Here is a 24,475-nt window from a genome sequence, read left to right as displayed (position 1 = left end):
CATTTTGGAAATGAGGCAGTAACTGTATTTTTACACAGTTCTTTGGCGTACTGGCTTAAATTCCATTGAAGATGCAACTGCAACCTCCCAGGCTGTATTCTGGCCCATCATTTTCAAACTTCTAAATTAGAGAAAGAAATTTCATGATGTAAAGTGTCCTGATACTCCTTTGGGTCACAGCATGATGAATACTGAATACATCACATCCCACACTCTGCCTGCAGTCTCTTGCAGATTTATTGTTAGCATAACAGCACCTTTAGGAATGGAACAGCAGACCATATATTTTAAGACAAGTGACATCTTTGCTATTTCTAACAGCGAACTGTGGAGATGAACTAGTCCGGCCTGGAAATGTTAAGGCTTTTCTGAACAACCAGAGGCATTCGGATACCCACTGATGAGTCAGAGAATGATAATAATTAGGTCTCCCTTGGACAACATGGAAGTTTTCATGACTTTGGGAAACAGTGACCCTGAAAGCTGTTATTTCTGTAAATGACTTCCAAGCAGCTGGCAGGAGAGGATGACTGGTAATGCAATGACCTTCTCACGAGGGTGAAGAGTGACCTTTAAAGAAAAACCTTTGTTTCCATTTTATGGGGTGCCATGTGGTTCAGCTCATTTCCTGACATTGGTGAAGAACAAACATACTTTGGTACAACAAAGCCAGCAAATGAGAGCACCTAAAGCCCCGTAAGATGCAGTGATGGGGCAGGTGAAAGGGTAGTGGGGAGCCACAGAAAGGCAGCCAGCCCCTTCTGTCCCATTTCAGAGATGACTTTTTTTGGCTATTGGCAAGATGCAGGAAGAGGGACTGTGGCTGTATGTAGAAAGAATGGGGTATAAAATTATTTAGGTACTTTGATTTGATGCTAACAGGCTTTACCTGATTTCTGTTCCTAGAAAGACTTTGTAAAGACTTTGCTAATTGCACCACAGCTTCACCCTCCTCCACACCCAAGTGGGATGCTCTAGGGGATACTGCTTTGACTGCCTCCAGTGCTGAAGGAAGACACTGTCTCAGGGAAGTACTTTCCTCATGGAAAAAGCTGCTTCTCCAGCACCTGGAGGCCCCAGCACAGGCTAATGTGGGCTGGGAGAAGTGGGAGAGAAGGTCTCTCAGGTGTGACCTTCATTCTCATCTTCCTCTGGTACCTCATTTGCTTTCCCTTTACACACAATGGATCAATGGTCTGGGTCTGACACAGGGCAGTGACATCCCAGCTAAAAGCTAGTACTCTGGGGACTGCCACACACATATTCAGATGCAAGACAAGGGCCTAATACCTTTTGTATTAGCAAGAAAAATACTACTATCAAAAAAGACATCAGAATATGTGCAAGATGGAGGAAAACGACGTCATAGACAGGAAGGGAAAACAAGGTATCCACGTAATCCATCACTGAGTCTTGAAGACATCGCATTTGGAAAATATTATGCCAAATGCTGCCTTAAACTGGAGGGTGGACGAGTCGCAGAGTGAGCTGCTTGTCCCTGTTCATTTCTGGAAGGGCTTACACAGAACCAGTCCCTCCATATTTAATTTTAAGAATGAGAATGAGCAATTTCACTACTTCCATTTCCTGTCTCTTATCAGAACCACAAACTGTTTCTAAACTCAAGGGTAAAAAACCAGACAAAATAAGGCAGTATGTGAGAAATGTGAATCTCTGTTCTCAGTGCAAGGCAACGTAAAGGACAAATCCTCTCGTGACAAAGAGGAACGCTGCTCAGGGAGCCTGTGAGCAATTTCTGGCTCTACCACTTGCTGGTGACTTGAACGGGAGGATGTTACAAAGAGCCATGAGTTTAAGATAACTATTTTCCTTCACTACTGAATTCAGAGAGGGATATATTCACACCAGTTTGTGACTTCAGCTGCTATGATAATGAAGCACATGAAGAAATGACAATGTAGCAATGATAATAACTTCAATAAAGAAGTGACAACCTACATTAGTAGCAATTAGCTGGTGTGATGGTGAGAAGGACTCAGCGTTGGTATTTTTATGCCTCCACAGATTGCAATGGCAGTCTCATCACTTGCTTTGACAAGGGAAGAATTAGGGCAAAGCTCAGCATTTCCAAAAGCCTCACCTATTATATTTAGTGAATGTAAAGGGGCTTGCAGCTTTTCACTAAACAGACATAAACCCACCTGGAAGCTGTCATTATTCTGAGAGGGCAACAGAGTGTATCACTGTGACGCTTCCCAAATATACCACACCACATCAAACGAACCTGCTGGATACAGGGAATGGTAATTATTTAATATTATATAGCATGGGCTAGACTCACATTATGGAAGAGTCTTCCTTATTATACTTCATTTCCAAGAAAAATGTCTTTTTTGAATTCCCTTAAGTGCACAGACATATCGTGAAAAAGAGGTTAGAGCTCAAATGCTTCTTTGAGGGTGCACTTTCAAATTTTAGGCTGCATTGATTTGGCTGTCAGAAAGATGTTATTTACAGTTCCTGAAGTTAAGTGGAGCATACCAGAATTCATGGAAGTCATTACTGGAGTTTTATGTTTTCTATATGGCTCTAGTGTATAAGTCTTTTCTAGGGTCTGAAAGGCCTAACCCATTTTTATACTGGTTTAAATAATTGCTACTTCCTAATCTCTTCAATTAATTACTTTACATTAAAAAAAAAAAGGTTTTTTTCTCTAGTTTAAATTTTACATGGTTTCTTTCTGTTTCATATCAAGTCATTTCATTTCTCTGTAAGCAAAGCTTGTTAACTTTGTAAAATAATGTCCCAGTACTTTAGAAGTAATTCAGATTTTTTTCATTTTTTGTTTGCGACAGCTTCAAAGATAATTCAATTTTACTTTATTATCACTGCCAAGAAGCTGAAATTAGCAGGTGATTAAGCACTTACTTAAAATAATTTGAGCATCTTCTATTGCCAGCAATAGAAAATTTAAGTATAATAAAATTAAACTTAAGATGGCAAAATAATATATCACTGAAATAGTTTACTGAAGCACACTGTTTTTAAGTCAAACGTAATTGAACATAAATCTTCCATTTAATAGAAATATTTGGTGGAGAGCCTGCTTCCAAAACTCCAGAAAAGCAAAAAACAAGCCAAAACTGCACATCTGCTGTAGCCTTCCACATTGCACAGGACTCTTCCCTGACCCCAGTGTCATTCACTGATTTTGTTCACACCTAGAGACCTTCAGGAAGAGGCCCACAGCCTGTGTTTGATCTCTTACTTCTAGAACAAGCTACCTTTTAGGCTAACTTTTAAGACATTGTTTTGCAGAGGTCACTATTAGAGCAGGGTACTTTGTTTACGAATGTTAAACTAAAACCATAGGGCTGGATATTGAGGTCCCTCATTTCAGAGTTGAGGCTGCTACATCTCGACCCGACATACTGCTACAGTAATAAAATAGTTACCAATATGGATTCCTTTGGAGTTTAATAGTCAAGTCTATTCTGTCTTCACAACCAATGCCTCAATTAAAGCACCAACATGTGAAACCTTAGATTTTATTATGGTGAGAATGATGGACATGTCCCTCATGAAATGGAGAGAAACCCAGCTCTAGTCTGTAGTGGAAAACTGGTGTAACTGGATAGTAAGAATGAGGATTTCATTTGTTTTCAGAAAACAGACCATGAAAATGCAAAAAATGATTAAACCTGCTTTGCTTAGAATTGGAAACCCAGATCCCATTAATATTCCCATCGAGCAGATCTGCAGACACCGACACGGGTGAAGACCTTGCCCACTAACTTTTAAGAGCTGAAACAATCTCTGCTACTTCCACGTAATCACAGACTGATCATTGCTTCCATTGTTTGCAGGAGCTTGAAAACAAAACGTCTCTAGTTATCGATTTGCTACTTCTTTTTCATTTAGCGACTATTGATCGCTGTTTATGTGTGTGTGTTTCTTGTTGAGCAGAAATTAACATTGAAAACTTCTTGGAATTCACTGCATTCATACCTACTTGACATTCCTGGGGAAAGCTTGCTACCACAATGACTGTAACTGGGGTTTTCAAAATCCTGTTCCGCTTTCTCCTCCAATCTCTTGGCAGCAAAAAAGAAGATTTATATACAAAATCTTTTTTTTTTATTATTATCCTTGGCACTTGCCTGGGACAGAAAATGTGGTTGTCACAGAGTTTGAGCTCACAGAGTAATTTCAAACCACACAGTATTATTTAGACTGTGGTTATCGTGCCTACATTACAAAAATAAACCTCTTAGGGATGTGAGGCATTATTTCATGGCTATCTGGAAGAGAAACTCTTGTGATTACCACTAAAATTGCTTGCTGGTGTGTGTATGGGAAGCCAACTCTGAGACACATGCTGATCTGTAATTTCAGAAAAATATGGATGGATTAGTCTAGTGGGGCCATGTGTAGGGGCTGGATGAATGAAAATATCAGAGATAGCAATGAACCATTCTTTGGCTGAAGCTATTACATCTGTACCATCTGTAAAACAGTCCTCTCATTGGTCTTATTACATTCAGATACTATAGTTTTCCTAGTTTTGGCTCTATCAGCTCCAAACACAATCAAAATCACAGGCCAAGTACACATTTTCTATAAGACTAGATTATAGTCCTGACCCATCAAATAATAATGCAAATCGATTCTTTTTATTTACCTTGCATTTGCTTTTTATCCTACAGAATTCCCCTTTTCTATATTCTTTCATTAAACATTAAGGCTAAACTCTAAAAATAATGAAAAAAATTAAAAGCAATGTTTAATTCTCATGGAATTACACAGTTTCAGGAAATGGGAGAAAAAACCAACACCTACCGTTTCAGGATTTATGTTAGTACTTGCTCTAGTTGATGGCATAGTTATCATAATTAGCATCCAAACAGAGATAAGGCTCTCTACCGCTTCTTCTGCAGGAGTTAAGAGGGGAGCAAGTAAACGGGCAACTTTGGAATGTGAAGGTAGATTTCAGACACACAGGAGACCCACAGCCCCCACTTCTCTGGGTCTCTCTGCTTCCCTCTGCCTGTGCAAGCTCCATCTGGAGGTGACAATTCTTGTCCTAGTGGGGCAGCTCAAGGAGAAAGCTGGCTAAAGTCCTACCAGCTTTGCAGCAAAAGGTAAATTTATAGACTTTAATTCTAATCTTTATGACTTTACTTTTATATGTTTGATTTTTAGACCGTTTTAGAATTTTGGCAATAGGTTTTTTTTTCCCCTCCTGCACAGCGTAGTACCATGGTGTTTTGTCCTTTGTTCAATATTAATATATGCTTTATTGTTCTATTCTAATTACAATCTCATTATTAAGGGGGCACTATGTTTTCCTTTGACAGATATTGCATCTCATTGTTAGTGGATCTTGGTTATTCTGTGCTTATTGTTATTAATAATTTGTAGCAATTGAATTGGTATTAGAATATTACTCTGCTAAATCACTTTCGCTGCTAATTAAGGCACTATCTGTGACATTGTTTAGCTCCAAACATCATGCTCCTACTTTTCAGCCTGCTATAATTACCTGTAAGTCATTCATTTCTACTTATGGAAGACAGGTCTTTTAATCAAGACTCCTGTGAGCTTTGCTGTGGTGTGAGCTGCCATTGGTAGGAATGAAAAGTTCTCATGGACAAAGATATTTTTGTAATGACAAATGTACCTTTCACTGCAGCCTTGAAGTCCTTAGAAACAGAGTAATTGTACTTGATATTTCCAAACTGGCACAAAAGAAGAAGGAGGGTTTTGAGGGAAAAGTGAAAGATTACTGAAGTAATCCAACTATTCAAGATATCAGCAAAGAAAGTCACCATAGCTTTAAAATGTCTTCTCTTCACAAAACATTTGTCTGTAAGATCACATCTGTCATACTATTTCTTGGAATAATATTTTCTCTGAATTAGCAACTTCACTTCATTATTCATCTGGGCACATTATTCACTTTTGCTCCAAAACAGAAGATACAAAAGGACATCTGACATATCCTGTATATTGCAAACATTTTACACAGACCCAGGAAAATCAGAAACATGGTTTATTTCTGTGCAATTCATTCTGTAGTCATTTTAGTGGAGTGTAAAAAGGTGTAAAAAAGTAGCAGGTATTTGTAGTGATATTGTTATGCCGGAGCTGTCCTGCACACACCCAAGCACACACATATACTTTACATGTGCACACCAGTGCCATAGTTACGTCAAATTTGATTTCTGTATCTTCATTAGTTCACTTGCATTTCTGATTTAAGCAGACAATACCAAGAAAGCTGCATACGCAGACTGGACTGGAGTCACATCTCACCTGCTGGACGCGTCACCCTGAACCCCTGCCCACCAAGAGGGCTGCTCAGGGGCAGGCTGGCAGCAGGAGAGGGAAAGGAAGGTTCAAAAGCAAAGGGTGGCTCTCTTGTTAGCACCTTCACCTTTCTACAGAACCCCTCTCCTATGAAGACAGGCTGAGAGAGTTCAGGTTGTTCAGCCTGGAGAAGACAAGGCTCCGGGAAGACCTTTGAGCCCCTTCCAGTCCCTAAAGGGGCTACAGGAAAGATGGGGAAGAACTTTTTAGAAGGGTATGTAGTGACAGGGTGAGGGGTAATGGCTTTGAACTAGAAGAGGGGAGATTTAGATGAGATCTCGGGAAGAAATTCTTTCCTGTGAGGGTGGTGAGCCCCTGGCCCAGGTTGCCCAGAGAAGCTGTGGCTGCCCCATCCCTGGAGGGGGTTCAAGGCCAGGTTGGACGGGGCTTGGAGCAACCTGGTCTGGTGGGAGGTGTCCCTGCCCAGGGCAGAGGCGTGAAAGTGATCTTTAAGGTCCCTTCCAACCTAAACCATCCTATTATTCTGTGATTTTTTTATCCAACCCATGTGGGAGATCTCTTTCTTATCCCCTCACAGCTCTATCAGCAGCCATATCTTAGGGAGGAGGGCTCTGAGACATGCAGAGGCTGAGGCGCTTCAGCATCATTACAAAGCTCTGTTGCACGGTAGGATATTTCTATGCATTGATCTCATGTATGGGTATATGGTTTGCCACTGGATTACCTTAAAAGCATATGCAAAGCTCATTATCATTTGGGAGAATTGCCTTGGAAAATAGAAAACATGTTATAAAAAATAGAGGAGAAACACTGTCCTTTGGAACCGGCTTCCCCTTTGCTGAATTGCTGTGTGCTCTTTTGTTTCTATGGTTTCGTTGCCCCACCAGCCATCCAGGCTGCCATTCCTCTCGAACCACAATGCTCCCGCTCATAGACTGTGCCCTCAGCTCACCCTGGAAAATGCCTTTGTGTTTTAGAGTAAAATCTATACAAACTTTGACTCATGTGCTTGGATGGCCTTCCCACCAACACAAAAGTGATTTACGGAATGCAATTTCTTCATCCTCTAATATTGTCTCACTTCATACACTTATGCCAAATAGTTTTTGATGATTACTTTTCCTACAGCTTATAAAAAAATGTATACAGGCAATGCGAAAAAACCTGCAGGGGTTAATCTCTAGTAACTTCTTGTTGGGCATTAATCAGATGCATATTTCAGTCATATTAGTCTAAAGCTACCGAAATCACTGATGATACAATGCAACTTAAATCAGAATAAAACATTAGAACTCCAACTACTATTTCTAATTAGATTTATTCTGCTTTACACTGAATGTAGTAGAAATAAAAAGAGTTTTTTTCTGTGTCTTTCTTGTAAACATTTTTGTTTTTGCAAAACACGAATAGTTTGCTCTAGGCCAGAGAAAATGTAGTCATTTATGCAATAGATATTGAATTCATATTTGCCTGACAAGTGACCTTATCAGCTATAACTTGTCATCTTCTAATTAGTCTACATTTATTTTTTTCACTAGATTAACCCCCAGCCTCTCCTGAAGATAAGTTGACAGTATACCAAATTGTGTGTAGTGTTGCAATTAAAATGGTGGTGCACATGTAATCCAGAAATTTGCCTTAAAGAAAGGTACATCTCCTTAATATCATATCAATCTGATTACAAATTGTAACAGTTTTTATTCCCAATGATGCCACTGTCTTGCAAGGCTTACTGACCAGCAACAACAATGTCTTCTCTTTAGAGAGTCTAAGAATAATCATGTAACACTAAAAGCGCACAGTGAGATCTAGGGAGCAGGAATACCTCTGTATGATTAGAACACATTTCAACGTACAGAAAGTAAGTAACAAGCCCAGATTTATTATCAACCTTGGAAGTTTCTTTTATTTAACGAATCATAAATAACCACCCCTTATAAAATCTGAAGCCATATAAAGTTTATCTGGATTCCAGGTTCATTTTTGTTTCTATAACTATTTTCCAGATTTTCTATGACAAAATATTTAAATTGATAATTTCTGGAGATGTACAGAAGTACAACTTTAGCAGCTGGGAAAGCTTTCATATAAATAACCTGCACATCTACAATTTTTGAACACTTTCAGAGACAGACAGCTGCAGACCAAAAGTTTTGGATATTTGAATTTTATTCCTTCACAAGTTAAATGTCCAGGTCCTTAAGTTTTTTTAAATGCTACTGTGTTTTACAGATCAAGACTGACCTGAAAGGTAAGCATCTAACATTTGCATGCAAAAGAATGAAATCCCATGAAGAGAATCCAGCCTGATTCACATTTTATGCCTTAAAATAACTTGTTTTTACGGGTCTGGCTAAAAATCTAAACCACGATTTGAAAAATCAACTGAAATTCATACGTATTTTAAAGAAACCTAACCTGATTCAAGATTTTATGTCACAATCTGATCCGTGTAAAATGCTGCACTGTCCATATACATAAATAATTTATAGGGAGAAGTTGAGAAAAGAGCACTTCTGTCAGCCCAAAGCTGGACGTTCACTGCAAGTCAACATAATAAAACAACAATATGTTATATCACACTGACATTTTACTAAAATGTCCATATAGTTTTCAAGATAATAGAGATGTGAAAATACTAGCATGCAGATAATAAATGCATTAAAAGAAGACGTGTTGCAAATTCAGTCAGACAATTATTTAGGAGCGGAAACATGCAATACCCTGCTTTCTTTCCTTTAAAACTCTGCACTCTAAACCTACCTAAATTAGAGCAGTATCAATCATTGATTATGTCATTCCCCAGAAATATGGCCTTCAGATGGTTTGTCATAACTCTACCAGTGATACTACACCGCAGACACATTAAGTATCACTCAAGATGATGCAATTTTCCGACTACTACAAGTAAAGCAAATATGTTCTCAGCCTTCTGTGACAACCTTTATCACAGATGGATGACATCAGCCTGTGACGCGTGGACTGAAACAAAGCAGCCCCTCATAGACCTTCACTGTGCCTTTCCCCTGCTCCTGATCCTTACGGGATCCTTACGGGAAGGACAGGTACTTAAATACCTGAACCCCACTGAAACTGGTATAAAGAGCCTGAATTCAAGTAACCCTCGGCCTTTTGTCTTCACAGCCTGAAATTCTCCACCGCTTCCATCTCTTTTGATTTTTTTTCCTTGTAATATCACCTTTACGTTATTTAATGCTTTTTGGGGTTTACCTTTTGTGCTTTATTTTATTTTGTCTTTGCATTTATTACATTTTACTGATCGCATTATCCCCATAATTGAAATACTCTCCACCCCAGCTCAAGCTTGCCGTGATGAGAAGTAACTCCCGCATCAAATGTACTTCTTCCTTTGGCACATTAAGGCATCAAACCACTTTCTTTTTTTTTTAAATATGCTTCAGTTTGAATTTCACCACTGGCATAGATGAGATGACTAATCCAATTTCCCTCTATGTAGAGAGTCCTCTTGCAGTTCTTTCTGCACTTCTACTTTCTCCCTGAATAGTCATCATTTAATGCCCCGTTATCTTAGATGGCACTCATTTAGTGGTTTATTAAGCAGTAATTTGGCAGCCTGTTATCAGTTCCTACTGTAGCTAGGAAAAATACGCAATCCAAGCATGTAAGACTTCTGTAGAATTACAGCATTTTTGTGATTTTTGGATTAGAGAAAAATTACTGAAAAGTAATACATATGAAATGTTTTCCCTGAATTTCATTATTGTCCCTGCACTAAAGCTCCCATCAGGCTATTCAGAACGTAGATGGACTGATTTCTATTTCTGTCTCCAGCCCAAGCACTGAAATTGGACAAAATTGCGGAGAACTCCATGGACTGAGATAAGCGTAAGGAGGTCCTAAGTTGGGACTCAGTTCTCCTGCCTGCCCTCAGACTGCCCTTTCTGTTATGTTTCCAAGTGGGCAGAAAGCACAAGGCTTAGATGAGTTTTCATAAGCTTCTTAAAAAACAGGGAGTTTCATTGAAACAATGGGCAAGGGTAGAAACCAAAGTGTGCCCTAAGCATTAAATGCAGTAGAATAAAGGGATCAATGTAAATCCCAGCTGGAAAAATGGTTTTGCGAAATAATTTTGATGCTAACATAACCAAAGACTTGATTTGATATTATAGCTTTTAAGATCTGAATATAGAATTATTATTTTTTATTAATAAATTATTCCTGTTTCTTAAAATTGCCAGTTTACAACAAATAATGAAAGCAGAGATGAAAGGAAGCAGCTAAAGAGGGTAATGAGACGCCAGCCAGCTAAACTGGCACTGGTGGTTGAGCAGGTACCAGAGATGCAGGAGTTCTCCTATCTGCTTATGAAAAGCATTTCCAATTCTGGATTTCCTCTGGAAATGTATGCACAAGGGACACAAGAGGACAAATCATGCAAAATCTCCCCAAGTTGCGTATTGTCCCATGCTCTACGGGTTCTTCTCTGGAGTGAGTGCTGCAGAAAAAATTAACAGGGACATTTAAGGAAAACTGTATTTTGGACTACTGCTGTTTTTAAGAGTATAGTGTTAAAATGATGTCAGACATCAACATCAGAAGGGGAGAGGGACTGCATTACAGGTATAATGGTAGGTCTCTCCACCTTTCCAGTTTTCCCCAGGTTTTTCAGCCTGCTGACATGGCCAGCAACATTTCCACTTCACGTAGCCCTGGCTCTGAGCCCTGCCATGGCCAGGTCAGCCCTGCCTGCTGAACCCTGCCCTTCCCCTCTCTGCTCCAAAGCTGAATTTCACTGCAGCCCTATCAACGTTTTTTTTTTTTTTTTCTCCTTTCAGTTGGGTTTTGTTTAGCTATTTATGCTGTCATTTTTTGGAGAATAGATCGGATAAAGGTCATTTTTTACTTGAATGGAAAAGAACAGTAATTTGACAGTGAGACGTTCCCAGCTTGCCGTACATCAGAAATGTTGATATTAGCTCCTTTAAAACAGAGACTAGAGACAAAAACTGCCCAAGCAACTCAATTGCTAGCAGTTATTTTCCAAAAAATTAGCATTTACAAAGTTATGTTTGCAGCTTCTGCTGAATTTTAGGATGCCATTACTGAAAAGACTTTTAATGTCATTTGTGTTTGCTCAGAAAAAGATCACCATGAAGATATTAAATAGTCACAAAAGATGATGGCTTCAAATAGTGTCTTTTGGCTGATCTATAATCATTTGCTTTGGCAATTTTATTCAAGAACATTAGCACTGATCGCTTATGCTGTGTTCCTAATTATTTCTGAAATATTGTGCTGTTGCTCATGCTGAAATGCATAACGAGCAAAGCGGTAGGTTAGTTCGAAATGCAATGTTCTAACTGGTTTTTAATCAATGAGTGATAATGATAGCTTGTGTTTTGACTTTCACTGTTTAATTGCCAGTAATAAAGCAGATCTTAGTTGATGATATTTAACAGAGTTCAGTTTCATTTATCTCCATTTATTCTATTTATTTTAAAAGTGCCTGGAAGCTTTCAGGGCTTGACAAAATAACAAAATATACAATGCTAATTCTATTTTGGTTGCCTAATATTTTCTGCAATAGAGGATTATGATGCCCTTTCATGGGGAGCTATCGCACCTCACTGTTTTCAGCAGGTTTCTGAAGTGCTGTAGGTGTCTAACGGTAAAGCTATGTTCCATGAAATCCCAACCAGATTTTTCTGAGATATAGACTGTTTAAATCACTACTTTCTTTCTGCTGCTTATGATAGTAGCGATGGGTTTTTTTGCCAGGATGCCAAAGGAATAAGCAAACATAAATATTCTAAGGGTGAGGCAGATCTCCAGGTGATGCTACCCAACAAAGTACATCTCATCAAAACAGACAAACTGACTCAGATTAAAGGTGCATCCAACTGATTACATGACAGCCAAAAGTAGACACCTAAAGAAGACGGTAAGAGACGAGATGGCATAAAGCTTAAATACTATATTGCATAGTTCTCTACTTTTACACTACATGCAATGCCCAAAGCAGAGCTCAACTGGGGGGATTTTTCTGGTAGAATAGTGGACACAATCAAGGAAAATCTCCAGGGAGCAGAGAAGTGTGCCCTACAATGCAGTCCAGGCAGCAGGTGTCTCTCTGTACAGCAATACAAAGGGTTAAGAGGGAAAGGGAAGAGACATTTCTGCTTCACCCTTGAGTTTCTTCACTGGCCAATAGTCAATTTTGCAACAGGCTGTACCCGATTTTTGGTCAAGACAGATCATTTTATTATTTAAGTTTCTTTTAAGTTCCAAATTCAGTTTCAATCTACAAAATGAGTATCAATACCGTGATTACAAGCATATGTAAATCAGTCAATATGATAAATATTTCGATAATATCCTGCTTGATTAATCTAATTTAAATCAGGATCTGCCTTGCGTTTAAAATGTTATAAATATCTCTTGCGTTGCTCTTCAATTATATGTTGGAAAATAAAGACCCTTTTAATCTTTCCTGGTTTGACATTATTTTAATTGCTTAAGATGATTTATTTTCTAAGTTTTTATTCCCAAGTTATCAATCATCTGAAAGCAAGAAGTAGGTGGCAGCCTGAAATTTCTAGATCCAATATGCCTCTGTCCTAAGGATTTTTGCCGTAATAGTAATTTGGACTAGAAAAATAAATTCTCTCTACATGTTTTTCTATGATCTTCATGATCTCTATTATTTCTAAGCGTTATTCCAGAATAGAAACTTTTCTATCTACATACAAAATAATTTCTGATGTCAAGCTCTTACAGCTAGTTCCCAACTACCTTTATTCATGCCTGTTATTTAAGCCCTACTGGGAAAAGCAAGCATCTATGAAGCAGCCATTTCATTCCAGTTATTTAAACTAAATAAGAAAAATTTAAATAACGTACACAGAGCTTAAACACCCACCTGCAATTTAAGTCCTTTATAATGGTGATTGTATCTAGCTTTCTACATGGTCTGGGACTCATAATACTGCAAAAAACAAAATACTACTTCACATTACAACATGTTTCCTATTGAACAGAACTGGGAATTATGAAGTGTGCCCTCTGGAAACAAAAGAGGAATCGTTTGCTTTAGTATATTCAAACTATTTGCAAACTATTGTTTTTCATTCCAATGTGGCTGGATTTTTGCTACTAAGTATCTGCCTGAAAATAATGCAGCTGTTGTCAATATCCAGTAGCTTTTGTACACTGAATTGGTACAGTTTTCAAACACCAAAGTATTTAGTAAACCAATCATCATTTATTACATAGCACGCACTCAACATAAACAGAAGAGCAAAGAGACATTCTTAGGAGATCTCTTCCCTATTTCCCTACTCTGTGTGCCTATTTACTTGCAAGGATGCATAGATACCATCCATTTATATACGCACATAAGCGTAGGATAAATACATATTACATAACACAGTGTTTCACACACAGAGAAGACTAAGTACAAAAAGGAGTATCAGTTGCTTATACTGTGTTCGCTAGGGGTTGATCCATTGCCCGTTGAAGTTCATGAAAGGCTTTCACTGACTTTAAAGCACTCGGGCTCATATTCTCTAGATAGAAAAAGAAAAAAAATGATGCAGCATGAAACTATCTACTACCAGCTATAAAAATCTTAGCCAAACTTAGCATTCATCAGGCTGCTGCATATTTTCTGTACTAAAATTACAGTCATACTGGGGAAAAAAAAGAAGTATTCTAATAAATGCAGGTGTATTTGATCGGTATTTTTCCAACAGATTCCCCAAGTCTTTCTGCCATGGAGCAGGAAGAGGGGTGCCATGAAATATGGTAAAGATTTGTGTAAATGAACCTGAGGATTAAAAGGCTTGCTTGTGCCAGATACCTCAGCCTAACCAAGAACAGGGGGGCAAAGGAATAAGGCATTGCAGTCTAACTCCTTGAAACCACTCAGATGCTTTATCCTAACATAGAAAAAGGGAGCAAAGAGAGACAGAGCTATTCCTCCCTCTAGGCTTGCTCAGGATCTAGAGGAAAAAGGCGACGGAGCAATTCCCTTTTGTCTCCTTCTGTCTCCAGAGTCACTGGGTGGGAGTGCAGGGCTGCAAGGCAAGATGCTTAATGAAAAGACTGAAATGGGTCTGAAATGGAGCTTAAAGGCTGGAAGAAATTTTCAGAATTTTTTTTTCCTGTTTTGAGTATAAGCAGAACTGTAGCTTGCCATGTTGTTATATGTTTATTCAAGTCAGTGTTTCACTCTCTCCCCCTCTCTATAGAGCAGCTATCAATAGCTGCAATGGAGTTCTGGAGTCATCACACAAAAGCCCTGAGCTGATCAACACTAGCAATGGCAAAAATTATCTAAGCTTAATTAATCACCATCTTCCCAAGACAGTAAGGCACAGTTACATTTCGCACAAAAAAAGTTACAGAGAAACAAAGTGCTGGATTTATTTAAGTGGCAGGATATTAAATGATATAGCTGTTATCTTTTCCTGTGTTGTAAATTATTGAATTAAGCCTTCAGTCAGTTTGGCAACAGTGCCAAATGAATATTACAACAGTACAATGCAGCAAACAGTATCTGTCATCAAATCTAGGTCTCACTTATAACTGAAATTACAGTGAACAAAATGCTTGTGCAGTAGATTGGAAAAGGTTCATTATTATTTATTCATCTTGCCTAGTAACACAAAAACTAATGAAATTTCATTGAGAAGAGTGCACGTCAGGATTACTATACATCATAAAGACACATCCCTCTAACTTCATTGTGGATATTTGTCTCCGTAATTAGATGTCTGTTCCACAATAGTTCTGTATCTGAAGGACATGACCAAGTTCATGACATAAAACAAATCACCTGCACAAATGAAAAGGCTTCCTTTATCTTGTCTACATCTCGCACAACAGCACAAAAGTCTTCAGAAATTCTTACCATAAAGCCAATGAAATCATGCACAGTTAGACATTCTAGCATTGTTACTCACACATTTTTTTATTTTTTAATTAAATATTGCATTATTAATACCCTTCACACATTGGTGTATTTGCAGCCCCTATACCTATTCAGGCTATTGTACCTTTACACAGATCTCCACAATGAGCTGTTCATAAATCTGTGTTCATCTGTAGCCAAAAGCGTAAATTAGTGAAGCTCCATTGAATGCCATCCAAAATGTATCAATTATGAGCAATTTTCCTTCCCTGTAGCTTGAACTTCTGATCTGGAATCTTTAGGGAATATTTTGTTTTTCTATTGAATGCAGTCAGTATCATGTAAATCTTAAGTAAGAGTTTCACTGCTATACTCAGTATGATGAGAAACATCACATTTTGGCATTTAGAGATCTATCACTAATTATTTTGGAATTAGAATGTGTGTAGCTGTTAGACCAAAATGCAGATGGGTAATAAATTCACTGATACGCAATTGTATTCACGGAAAGTTAGCTCGAAGTGTTGAAGCAATTCTGTTTATCATAATAAAACTGTTAAAAAATGTCTGAAGCATCATATTTTGACAAAACCTTTTGTTAATATATATATATTTAATTGCAAAAGGCTCATAATTCAAGATTATGGTTGGTTTTGCATAATACTTCCTTAATTATTACCTGTGATATATTACACACTAATTTTACATGCTAGAATCTGGCAAACCTGACAGCTAGATATATTAGTAATTAAAGTAATATTTTATGTTTTTATTGTTTATTTTCACACCCAAGTACTTCAGGAAAATCTGCAGTTAGTGTATAACCCAAGTGCATTCCTTGCCACTTTAGCCTCACGTCACCCTACCTATACCACTACACACTTTATGTTTAAATATTAGGAAAAATATTGAGATATTTGAATTATTTCTTAAGGAATAAAATTTGGGGGATACAGAATTGTTTTCATTGAAGACATTTAACATTTCTGTGCCATTTGCCAGGGCTGGAGGAGCCCTAACTATTCCAGTATTGAAAGTTAAGTCTCCAAACTCAAATGCAGACGGTGGATCTCCGGGTGAGACACAGCAACCTCTACTCACAACACATGGGAAGGGAGGACAATCTGCTTGGTGTGACGGCCCCAACCCTGCTGCTGGGAAATGGCAGGTTCACAACTATTCCTCCTTTCATCTGCTCACCCTCACTGTTTTTCCAGTCTGCAAGGAAGGGGTATCGCCAGCCTCCTGTGTCGCAGATGAAAGGGACGCCTTGCTCTGTTGACTGTCATTTTCAAGACAGCTTCGTATATAAAACCTGTGCTTGAGCGCCAAGCTTCAATTCATTACTGAGAGTTTCTCTGACTTCAGTAGGGCCAGGACTTCACCCTGTGCACCTCCTCGATGCCTACCTTTCTCCCTACATCAGAGTTAGCTAAGTATCTTTCTGGTTTTGGTATCTGATAACAGAGACAATGTGGAATTTCACCACTACTCCCAATTTGACTTTTTCAATAGAAGCTGAAACTTGAAAGGAGCCCTGTGTCTCTGGAGCTCTGTACATCAATGTCTGAAGGGAGAAAACACATGAAAGTTGAAGGCCCTTTGGGAAAATCCTACCGGTTTTAGGTTGCTTCTGCCTGCTCAATCCTGTAACATCTCTTATAATCTCCCTCTCTCTGTCCCCTGCTTCACTCTGATTGAGAACTGAATGTCGTTGAGAGGGAGAGGAGGGAAGCCTGCCTCCCACCGCCTCTAGTACTGACAAGCTGTTTTTCCAGAATGCTTTCACAGCCCTTTTCTGCTTCTTCTTTTCCAATCTTCTCTTTCAGTGTTAATATCTGATTCCTTGAACTGATGTGTGTTACTTTACGCTTTCCTGTTAGCAAACAGTGTCTCATCCATTACCTCTCATTTTGCATGTCATGCTCCTTTTAAAGTCCTTGAGCTACCTGGTCCAGGCTTTTGATGGGGAGAATTATCATTCCATTCTGCTTCTGACAAGATTCAGTCAAAAGCCCCGATGTTATTTGCAGGGAAAGACACAACCACGTTTAAAAATCTGTGCGCCCTATAAATTCCCCCCTTCCAATTAAAACTTACCAATGTCTTCAGCTGTGAAGAAAATTAAACAGATTTTGAAGTAATTTGGATTTTTCGTATCTTTTCTACCCATGCTGTCATTACAAGGAGGAAGTCTCTAACTCACCTGTCTCATCCTTTTTGCTAAAACTGACAGGTGTTTTACTATCAAGCTGATTTAAAAGAGGCCTCTTAATCAGGTGTCAGCTTTGGCCCATAAAGTCATATTAATGTTTTGGATCAGATATGAGGCTCTATCTAAGGCACATTAAGAAAGATTCATTAGAAACTCACTACCCCTGGAATTTACAGCTTTCCTGGAACTTAATAGCCTGTATAAATTCCTCCTTATCTGGTTTGCTTATGTGAATTATAGTAGTTTTACATTTAGAAGCTTTTTAGAGTACAGGTTTTACCATTATTCTGGCCTCTTTATTCTTATGATCTTCAGTGAGGATATACTGATATGCTCCATATAGACCAGCAGCACGACCCCTCCACGCCTGCTGCATGAATCCAAGTGAGGAAAGAACAGTCCTGGTCCATCATTTATTTGGGATTCTTCGATGCAAGACCTCTAGCTACTTGTTCTACAGTACATGGCACAAGGGACTCCTCACCTCTGAGCAGCTCCACAAAACACTGTGGCAACAGAAATAATCACAGAAGCTGCAAATACTGCAGACTTTGGAGCTCTCAGACCAAGAGAACTGTACATTTCTGGTCCTTGAGGAATGAATCCTCTTGGGTTTGTCTACTTGGAGCTGATTCACACCAGCAAATATAAAGCCTTACATGATCCTTCTCTGCAAATGGAGCATGATGTTTCTAAGACATTTTCAGTTTCACCAAACAGAATTTATCTGATATTACTGATCAGTTTTGAGTAATGGTAATTAGAAGTCCACTTCACAAAAAAATCATAATAAAAAGGAAAATCTGTAGTAGGAAAGGGATTAAAAAAAATAAATCAGCTGCTTTGCAATATTGGTCTACTAAGTTACCTGTACCTATGCTACAGACTGGGTCTTGTCCAGCCTAAATTGCTCCCAGGCTGTATTGCCCAGCATTTCCAGTTGAGCAGATACCTCCTAAGGAGACAAATATGAAGGCAGCCAGAGTCAGAGCACAGGAAAGAACAAGGAGCAGGATCTGGCTGGAAATGAAGTTGATGAAGTGTGGGCTCCAGATTTGTGTTTCATTCTCCTTTCCTGGATGAGACAGTGCATAAACATTTAAATATTTACTGTGGCTAACCAGAAACTCTTTGACTACATTTGACATGAATACCATAGCCCAATATAACTAACCATCGCCCGTAAAGCAATGAGAGGAAAGCGGTGTGATATCCTCTGCTGATACATAATTATGAGAAAAATGGGCTTCCTCTTCCATTGCACTGTGTTAATCTCTGTATTGGCTGAAGACAATATCATATAATGAATAAAGGAATGTTGATTCATTTTCATATTTTAGGTTTGAATTCAGACTAGCATAATTATGGTATTTATGGTGATCAAACTGATTTGGTATCATAAAGAAATACATTTTAACTTCTTATAAAACATTTCATAACAAGAGTTTATATTTACTTTCAAGCAGCATGCTGAGGATTCGCACACAACTTGTATGTAGAAAAATTATACATTTAATCAAATATTCATATTCCAATAGATGAAAAAATCTGAATTATTTGAATCTTAACAAAAGTAAACAGTCCTACAAAGATTCATTTGTCATATGTATCTCTGGAAAAATCACGGTGACTGGTATTGAATCTGGAGAACGGGGGAGAAATAGATGGCCATTCTCTATACCAAACACAAAAGGATGCATCAGGAAATTAGAAATGACCAGCCTGACCTTTTCTATAAATAAGAGATGGACTCATAGCACACCATTGGCTCTGAAAATACCCATCATTTCTCACAAATTTGGTGTTATTCTCTGTTGCAGCAAAAAAAGGATATTAAAGAGAAAACAAAATGATAGCATGAAGCCACCTTTACTAAAATTCATGGACAATATTTTTGTGATAGGAACTGTGATGCATCTACTGTAGAGGAGCTCTTAAGGGTACATGTAAACTATTGTGTCCTTATTTGACACAATAAGGTTCTGCTGTATTAAGGACACTGAAAAGGGATACAAGAACTAAAATATTCAAAAGTCTGCAAATGACAAATAAATCTAAACCCCATTTAAAACTCATAATGGGAATTTAATTCCAGATTTACCAAAATATTTACATTTTCACCAGCTAAACCAGGGATTTTTATGTGTATCAGGTAGCTCACCACTGTTAATTTCAGACCCATGCAGCTACATTGGTTTTAAAAATGGAACAATGATCCCTAGGTCATTTTGGTGCTTTAGAAAAGCTTTTCACTGGCAGTTGTGGGAAGGTAACAAGAATGGCTAACAAACAGGCTAAGTTAACCAAAAAGGGAAGAAAACTACCAAAGAAAAGACAATCCAAAGGATCAATTATATAAACAGTGAAAAAACAGTCTTTAAATTTGCCAAGGGATTAAAAATAGAATAGCAGCAGGAAAAGAAACAAAGATTATTTAAGTATATCCATCCACCATCTCCGAGAGCCACTCTGCCTTGCCCTGCTGAACAAGTTGCCTTCCCCCCTGCTCCCCACAAGAAGACAGACTACCACGAGAAACAAAAATAGTTCTGGTTTACTTTACAATCATTTGATTCTGAAAGTATGAAATAAAGGAAAAGTAATTTGGGGTCTTCGGTCAATATTGGGAGACGTGTAATCTTTCTGATCAGAAAGTTGGACTGTAAGATAGGAGTTATTTATTTTTCCTACAGCATCTTGCTCTATGACTAAAGACCCCTGGAAGAACCACAATATAAAGAATAAAAAATTATGAATTTACACTCTAGACAGAGGTAAGTGCTGAAACGCACACTCATCTTTAAGCATCGAGTAACCCCACCAAAAGCAAACAGCAAGGCCCTGTCATGTCTTGAACTTAGTTGCGCAACAGCTTCTTTCATTGGGTTTGTTTCACATTTTCTGAGATTTTCACCTGTGTCCACTAGTTATGGATCACTCATGAAATACTTGGAGTCTACTCTAAGTTCACATGTAGCCTGCAAAGTTTAACAGAATGAAAAAGTTATGGAAATTGATACTTTTTATGTGATTTACTGCATTTTATGGTCTTTTATGTCACTTATCACATGTAATGTTCAGCCAAGTTTAATATTTTGTCTTCAAACCACTAGCTCATCTCAGCTCTTTTACTAGCCTGACTTACTTTATATCCTAAGCTGAGAGGACATATTTTTTCTTTCTAGTATGCCCACGCTATCTCCTTTATAACACAAGATATTCTTAAAATGAGATGTGTCTACCCAAACAGCTATTGTGGTATAAAACAAATCAATCTTTTGACTGCTACTTTGAATTTTACTCCAATTCTCTTGAAGGCTATTTCTCACAGATACTGCTCATGAAAACATGCTCACAGCTGGGCTGATTTCTGAGTTTCCAAAGGATGTACGGTGTAAATCAGGCTAACAAACACATCGGAATGGGCATCTTGATTAAGATACGTGGAAAACACTGTCATTATCAGATGCTATCCTTAAAAACACTTCTGGTCAAAAAAAGCTTAAATCTAGAACATTTTCATTTGTTCATCACTTTCTAGAGTTTTGCCAAATATTCTTTACTTTTCTCATGTCCCAAGGTTGGGGCAACGCAGGTTCGTGGATTTCCGATGTCAGAATTAAGGTGAAATGATACCAGAGGAATCCAAACAACAATTACCATTTATTAACCAAGCTACCCTTGCTAAAGCATAAGTAAACTTATGAGTGTGAGCCTAGCATCGTGTCATTAAGTCACCATTTGGAAAAGTGAGATAGCTGAGAGAGAGGGAGAAGAGAAAAAAAAAAAGAAGAGGGAGAGAAAGAGCTATTACCAGTAACGGTACGAGGTCCACCGGTGATCACAAAACGGCAGTCAGCTCCTGAGGGGGCCAGGGTACAGCCCCGCCCCTGGCCCGCCTCCTCCCGCAGCCCGCCTTTTCGCTCCTCAGGTAAACTGGCACGCGCAGTTCTTTCTGGAACGCTCTGCCGCCGTTCGAGGCGGGTGGCCACTCTGGGCTACCGGGTGAGAGTTACCCGGCGAAGACTCGTGGCCCTGCAAGGTAAGGAAGCCGGCCCACGAAAGCACTGCATGCCGGAGGCCGCCGGTCCTCCCGCTGGAGCGGGGTCGGCGCCGGCGCGCACGGGCCGCGGGGGGGCCGGGCCGCGCCGCTCCGCTCCACTCCACCCGCAGACTGTTCGCCCTTGTTCTGTCGACACTTCTTCAGCCGTTGTGTGAGGCAATTTCTTGTAGTCTGGGTCTCTACAGCTTTAGATCCACTGAAGCAGAAAAGCCTGACGGCGTTCATCAGTAAAAAACCAATTTTACTCCTAGAAAGGTGGGGTTGTTAACTTTGCTGGTTTAGTTAAGAGTATTTCTGACAGGAAATAAAGATCAAAAATCAATGCTGTTTTAAAAAATTAAATATTCTCACTATGTCAGGTTATTCATACAATTTGAGGATTAGGACTGTCAGAAAAACAGTGAGTGTCACAAAAGATGAAACCTGATAACAGTGCCGATCAGGCTTTTTTAAAATGTAGAGGAAATAGATTGCAGCGGTTGGGAAGGAGGAAGGGAGATGGATCCGTGTGCAGCCGGTGTCAGAGCCAGCGGACGCGCTGTCTGACGCGCACCCTGTGCGGTGGCTCATGGCCCTGGGCTGAGGGGGCCCGGCCGGGGCGAAGCTCTGGGAGCTGCCCGGGGGTGCAGGGTGCGTTAATCAGTGCATGGGGAGAGCTGAGCATCCCTGGGGATGCAGGAGGAGACCGGTGGTGTCAGCAGAGCAAGACCTATTTGTAGCAGCTGCGAAAATCCTCTAGGAGTTAGGGGGCTATAGAGGAAGAGGATTGTGCTTGGCAGCCTGGGGATGAAGTGATGCCACGAGGTGCGGTGAAGCAGCGGCCTTTGGGAAGAAGGTGGTGCCTTCCCTCTCCCATTACCAACCAGCAGATAAAATGGGTGAATAAAATCAGGCATGATTACTGCCACCATTCACATTGCTTCTAGAATACAACCATAAAGCAACTAGTTTTTTGGGTTAGTACCTCTTTTCCCAGCTGTGTAACTGTACTGCAAATTTTCTCTGGGTTTCTTGGACTCATGTAAGGCATCTGAGAACTGGAGGATGGTCCAGTCACTAAGATTTATATAAAGATCTGGGGTCATTTATTTGTTCTATCACTAGTATCTGGTTATAGCTGTGAAAAAAAATCATTTAATCTCTTTTTATAAAGTTTTCCTTGCAGAAACCTCTGAGATTTTGAAAAAGCAAATGGGTCTTGCCCAGCCTGCGTGCCTGTTGTCTCCTTGTGTTTTCATGCTGTAATTAGACTTTGTGGGTCACCAGGAGGATACAGGTTCTAGTGAAAATGATGAATAATCAACCTTTATTTTATGCTACTGGTGTTTTAAAAGAGCTCAGATGACTGGGGAAAAAGAAACACAAACCAACCCAAACCAAATCCTGCAACCAGGCTAGCTAAAGTATACAAAAGTAATATATCGAGGGATGTGAAAGGTTAGAGGAGAAGGAACTGACTGCTTCCCTTAGACTGTGATGTGACCGTCTGGACCCCATCACCAGAAAGAGAGGCCAAATGGCAGAGGAAAGGAAAGGTCCACCACCATACCATGATGTACCTCCTGATCTAGAAGCTATTTGCTGCTTTGCTAGAGGTCCTCACTCTCCCACTGTCTCGTGGACCGGACCGAAAGTTCTGTGCTGCCAGAGCTTGGCCGCAGTGGATGAGCTGCCTGTCTATCAAAGGGTGCCGTGAAGCTGACACATCCACCCCACCGGGTGAGCAGGGAGGTAGAAGCACCAAACACAGGAAGCTACAACTTCATCCTTTGCTGCTTCTAGTCATGATCTAAAGCACAAATACAAAGTAGATGGGGAGATTTAATAGATGGCCATATCGCTTCCATAGGAAATATGGAAAGAAGCTAGTCTTCACTGTCACTGGCAAAATAAATCACCAGCACCCGGGATATGTGATTTTATTACCAATCAGGCTTGAAATATTTCCTCCTTAATAGCGAAATATCTGGAGGTGGATTCTCTGATGAATACAGTAGCAGACCTTAACTTTTGACCGAAAGCAAAGGACACCAAAGGACACTTTTATGTGTAAGGACATGCTAATCTTAAATTACTGTTTTTCTTTCACAGGGGAAGAAACCCTCCATGGTCCTATTTTTATCCAAGAGCCATATGATACCACTTACTCCATGGACTCTGCAAATCCAGAAATCCTACTGAACTGTACAGCTAAAGGATATCCACTCCCATACTACAGGTGAAGTCAACTTTGCAAAAGTACTGTCTCACTGTAAATCTTTTGACTGTGTTTTAATCAGTAGTACACTATCATATATACCTCAGAATGCGTTGAACACTTACAGTGAGAGTATACATAGGTAGAGTAGATTTGAGGAATGAAGGAAAAATATTTTTGCTAGTCTACTGCTAAGAAAATTAACAAAGGAAAAGAAAGCACATCATTGAAAATTGTCCCCAAAGTATTTTAAAACATACAAAATTACTTCTGAATCCACAGAACAGCTGTGAAAAATGGAAATGCTGCGCATCTGTATTTGATAAAACTTTCTGTACATTAATAAATGCTTGGAAAGAGAAGAGCAACATCCTTTCCCATTTCTAATTCTAACATTTCATGTATATATTTATAGTGTTTATTTAGAGAAAAAGCAAGGCACAGCTCTGGTATCTAGCTTACAATACTCTGTAGACTCGCTTAATAAAACCTTGGTACGTAGGATTGTTTGTTTATTCAATAACTACGTATTCATCATTTAAAACGGAGCTTGTTGCACCAAGGATCTGGAAAGCTGAGTCCGATAAGAAGAAAAGCTGTAAATCTGGAGAAAAAAAAAGACAGTTTACTTTCTTCAGAAAATAATGGGGAGAATAATGGTCTGCAAAAAGGAAAATTAAAAAAAAAAAAAAAAAAAAGAAAAAAAAGGAGGAATCGTTCATGCAAGACATGGAAGAAAATTGTGTCCTACCAAATAGTTAGAGAGTATTTATTCAATAGCTTTTAATTGCTCACACTACAGTTTCCTCTGTAAAG

General features: G+C 39.1%; 1 protein-coding gene across 5 annotated transcripts in view; it reads left to right on the top strand.

The window, feature by feature from the left end:
- The window catches only part of CNTN6 (contactin 6), a 148,299-nt gene that overhangs the window by 33,662 nt on the left and 90,162 nt on the right, over nucleotides 1–24,475 (top strand). For 3 of the 5 annotated variants that reach the window (XM_063348102.1, XM_063348100.1, XM_063348099.1), the window contains exon 3: nucleotides 23,554–23,680. In XM_063348102.1, coding sequence (XP_063204172.1) covers nucleotides 23,554–23,680 — 127 coding nt within the window. Of the gene's footprint in view, nucleotides 1–5,043; nucleotides 5,103–21,340; nucleotides 21,442–23,553; nucleotides 23,681–24,475 lie in introns of those variants that run through there. The other 2 variants (XM_063348103.1, XM_063348104.1) reach the window with 2 other exon arrangements.

This window comes from Chroicocephalus ridibundus, chromosome 10, assembly GCF_963924245.1.
Source record: "Chroicocephalus ridibundus chromosome 10, bChrRid1.1, whole genome shotgun sequence".
NCBI lineage: Eukaryota > Metazoa > Chordata > Aves > Charadriiformes > Laridae > Chroicocephalus > Chroicocephalus ridibundus.
The sequence above is the reverse complement of the archived record's forward strand: the minus strand, read 5'-3'. Positions and strand labels throughout refer to the sequence as shown.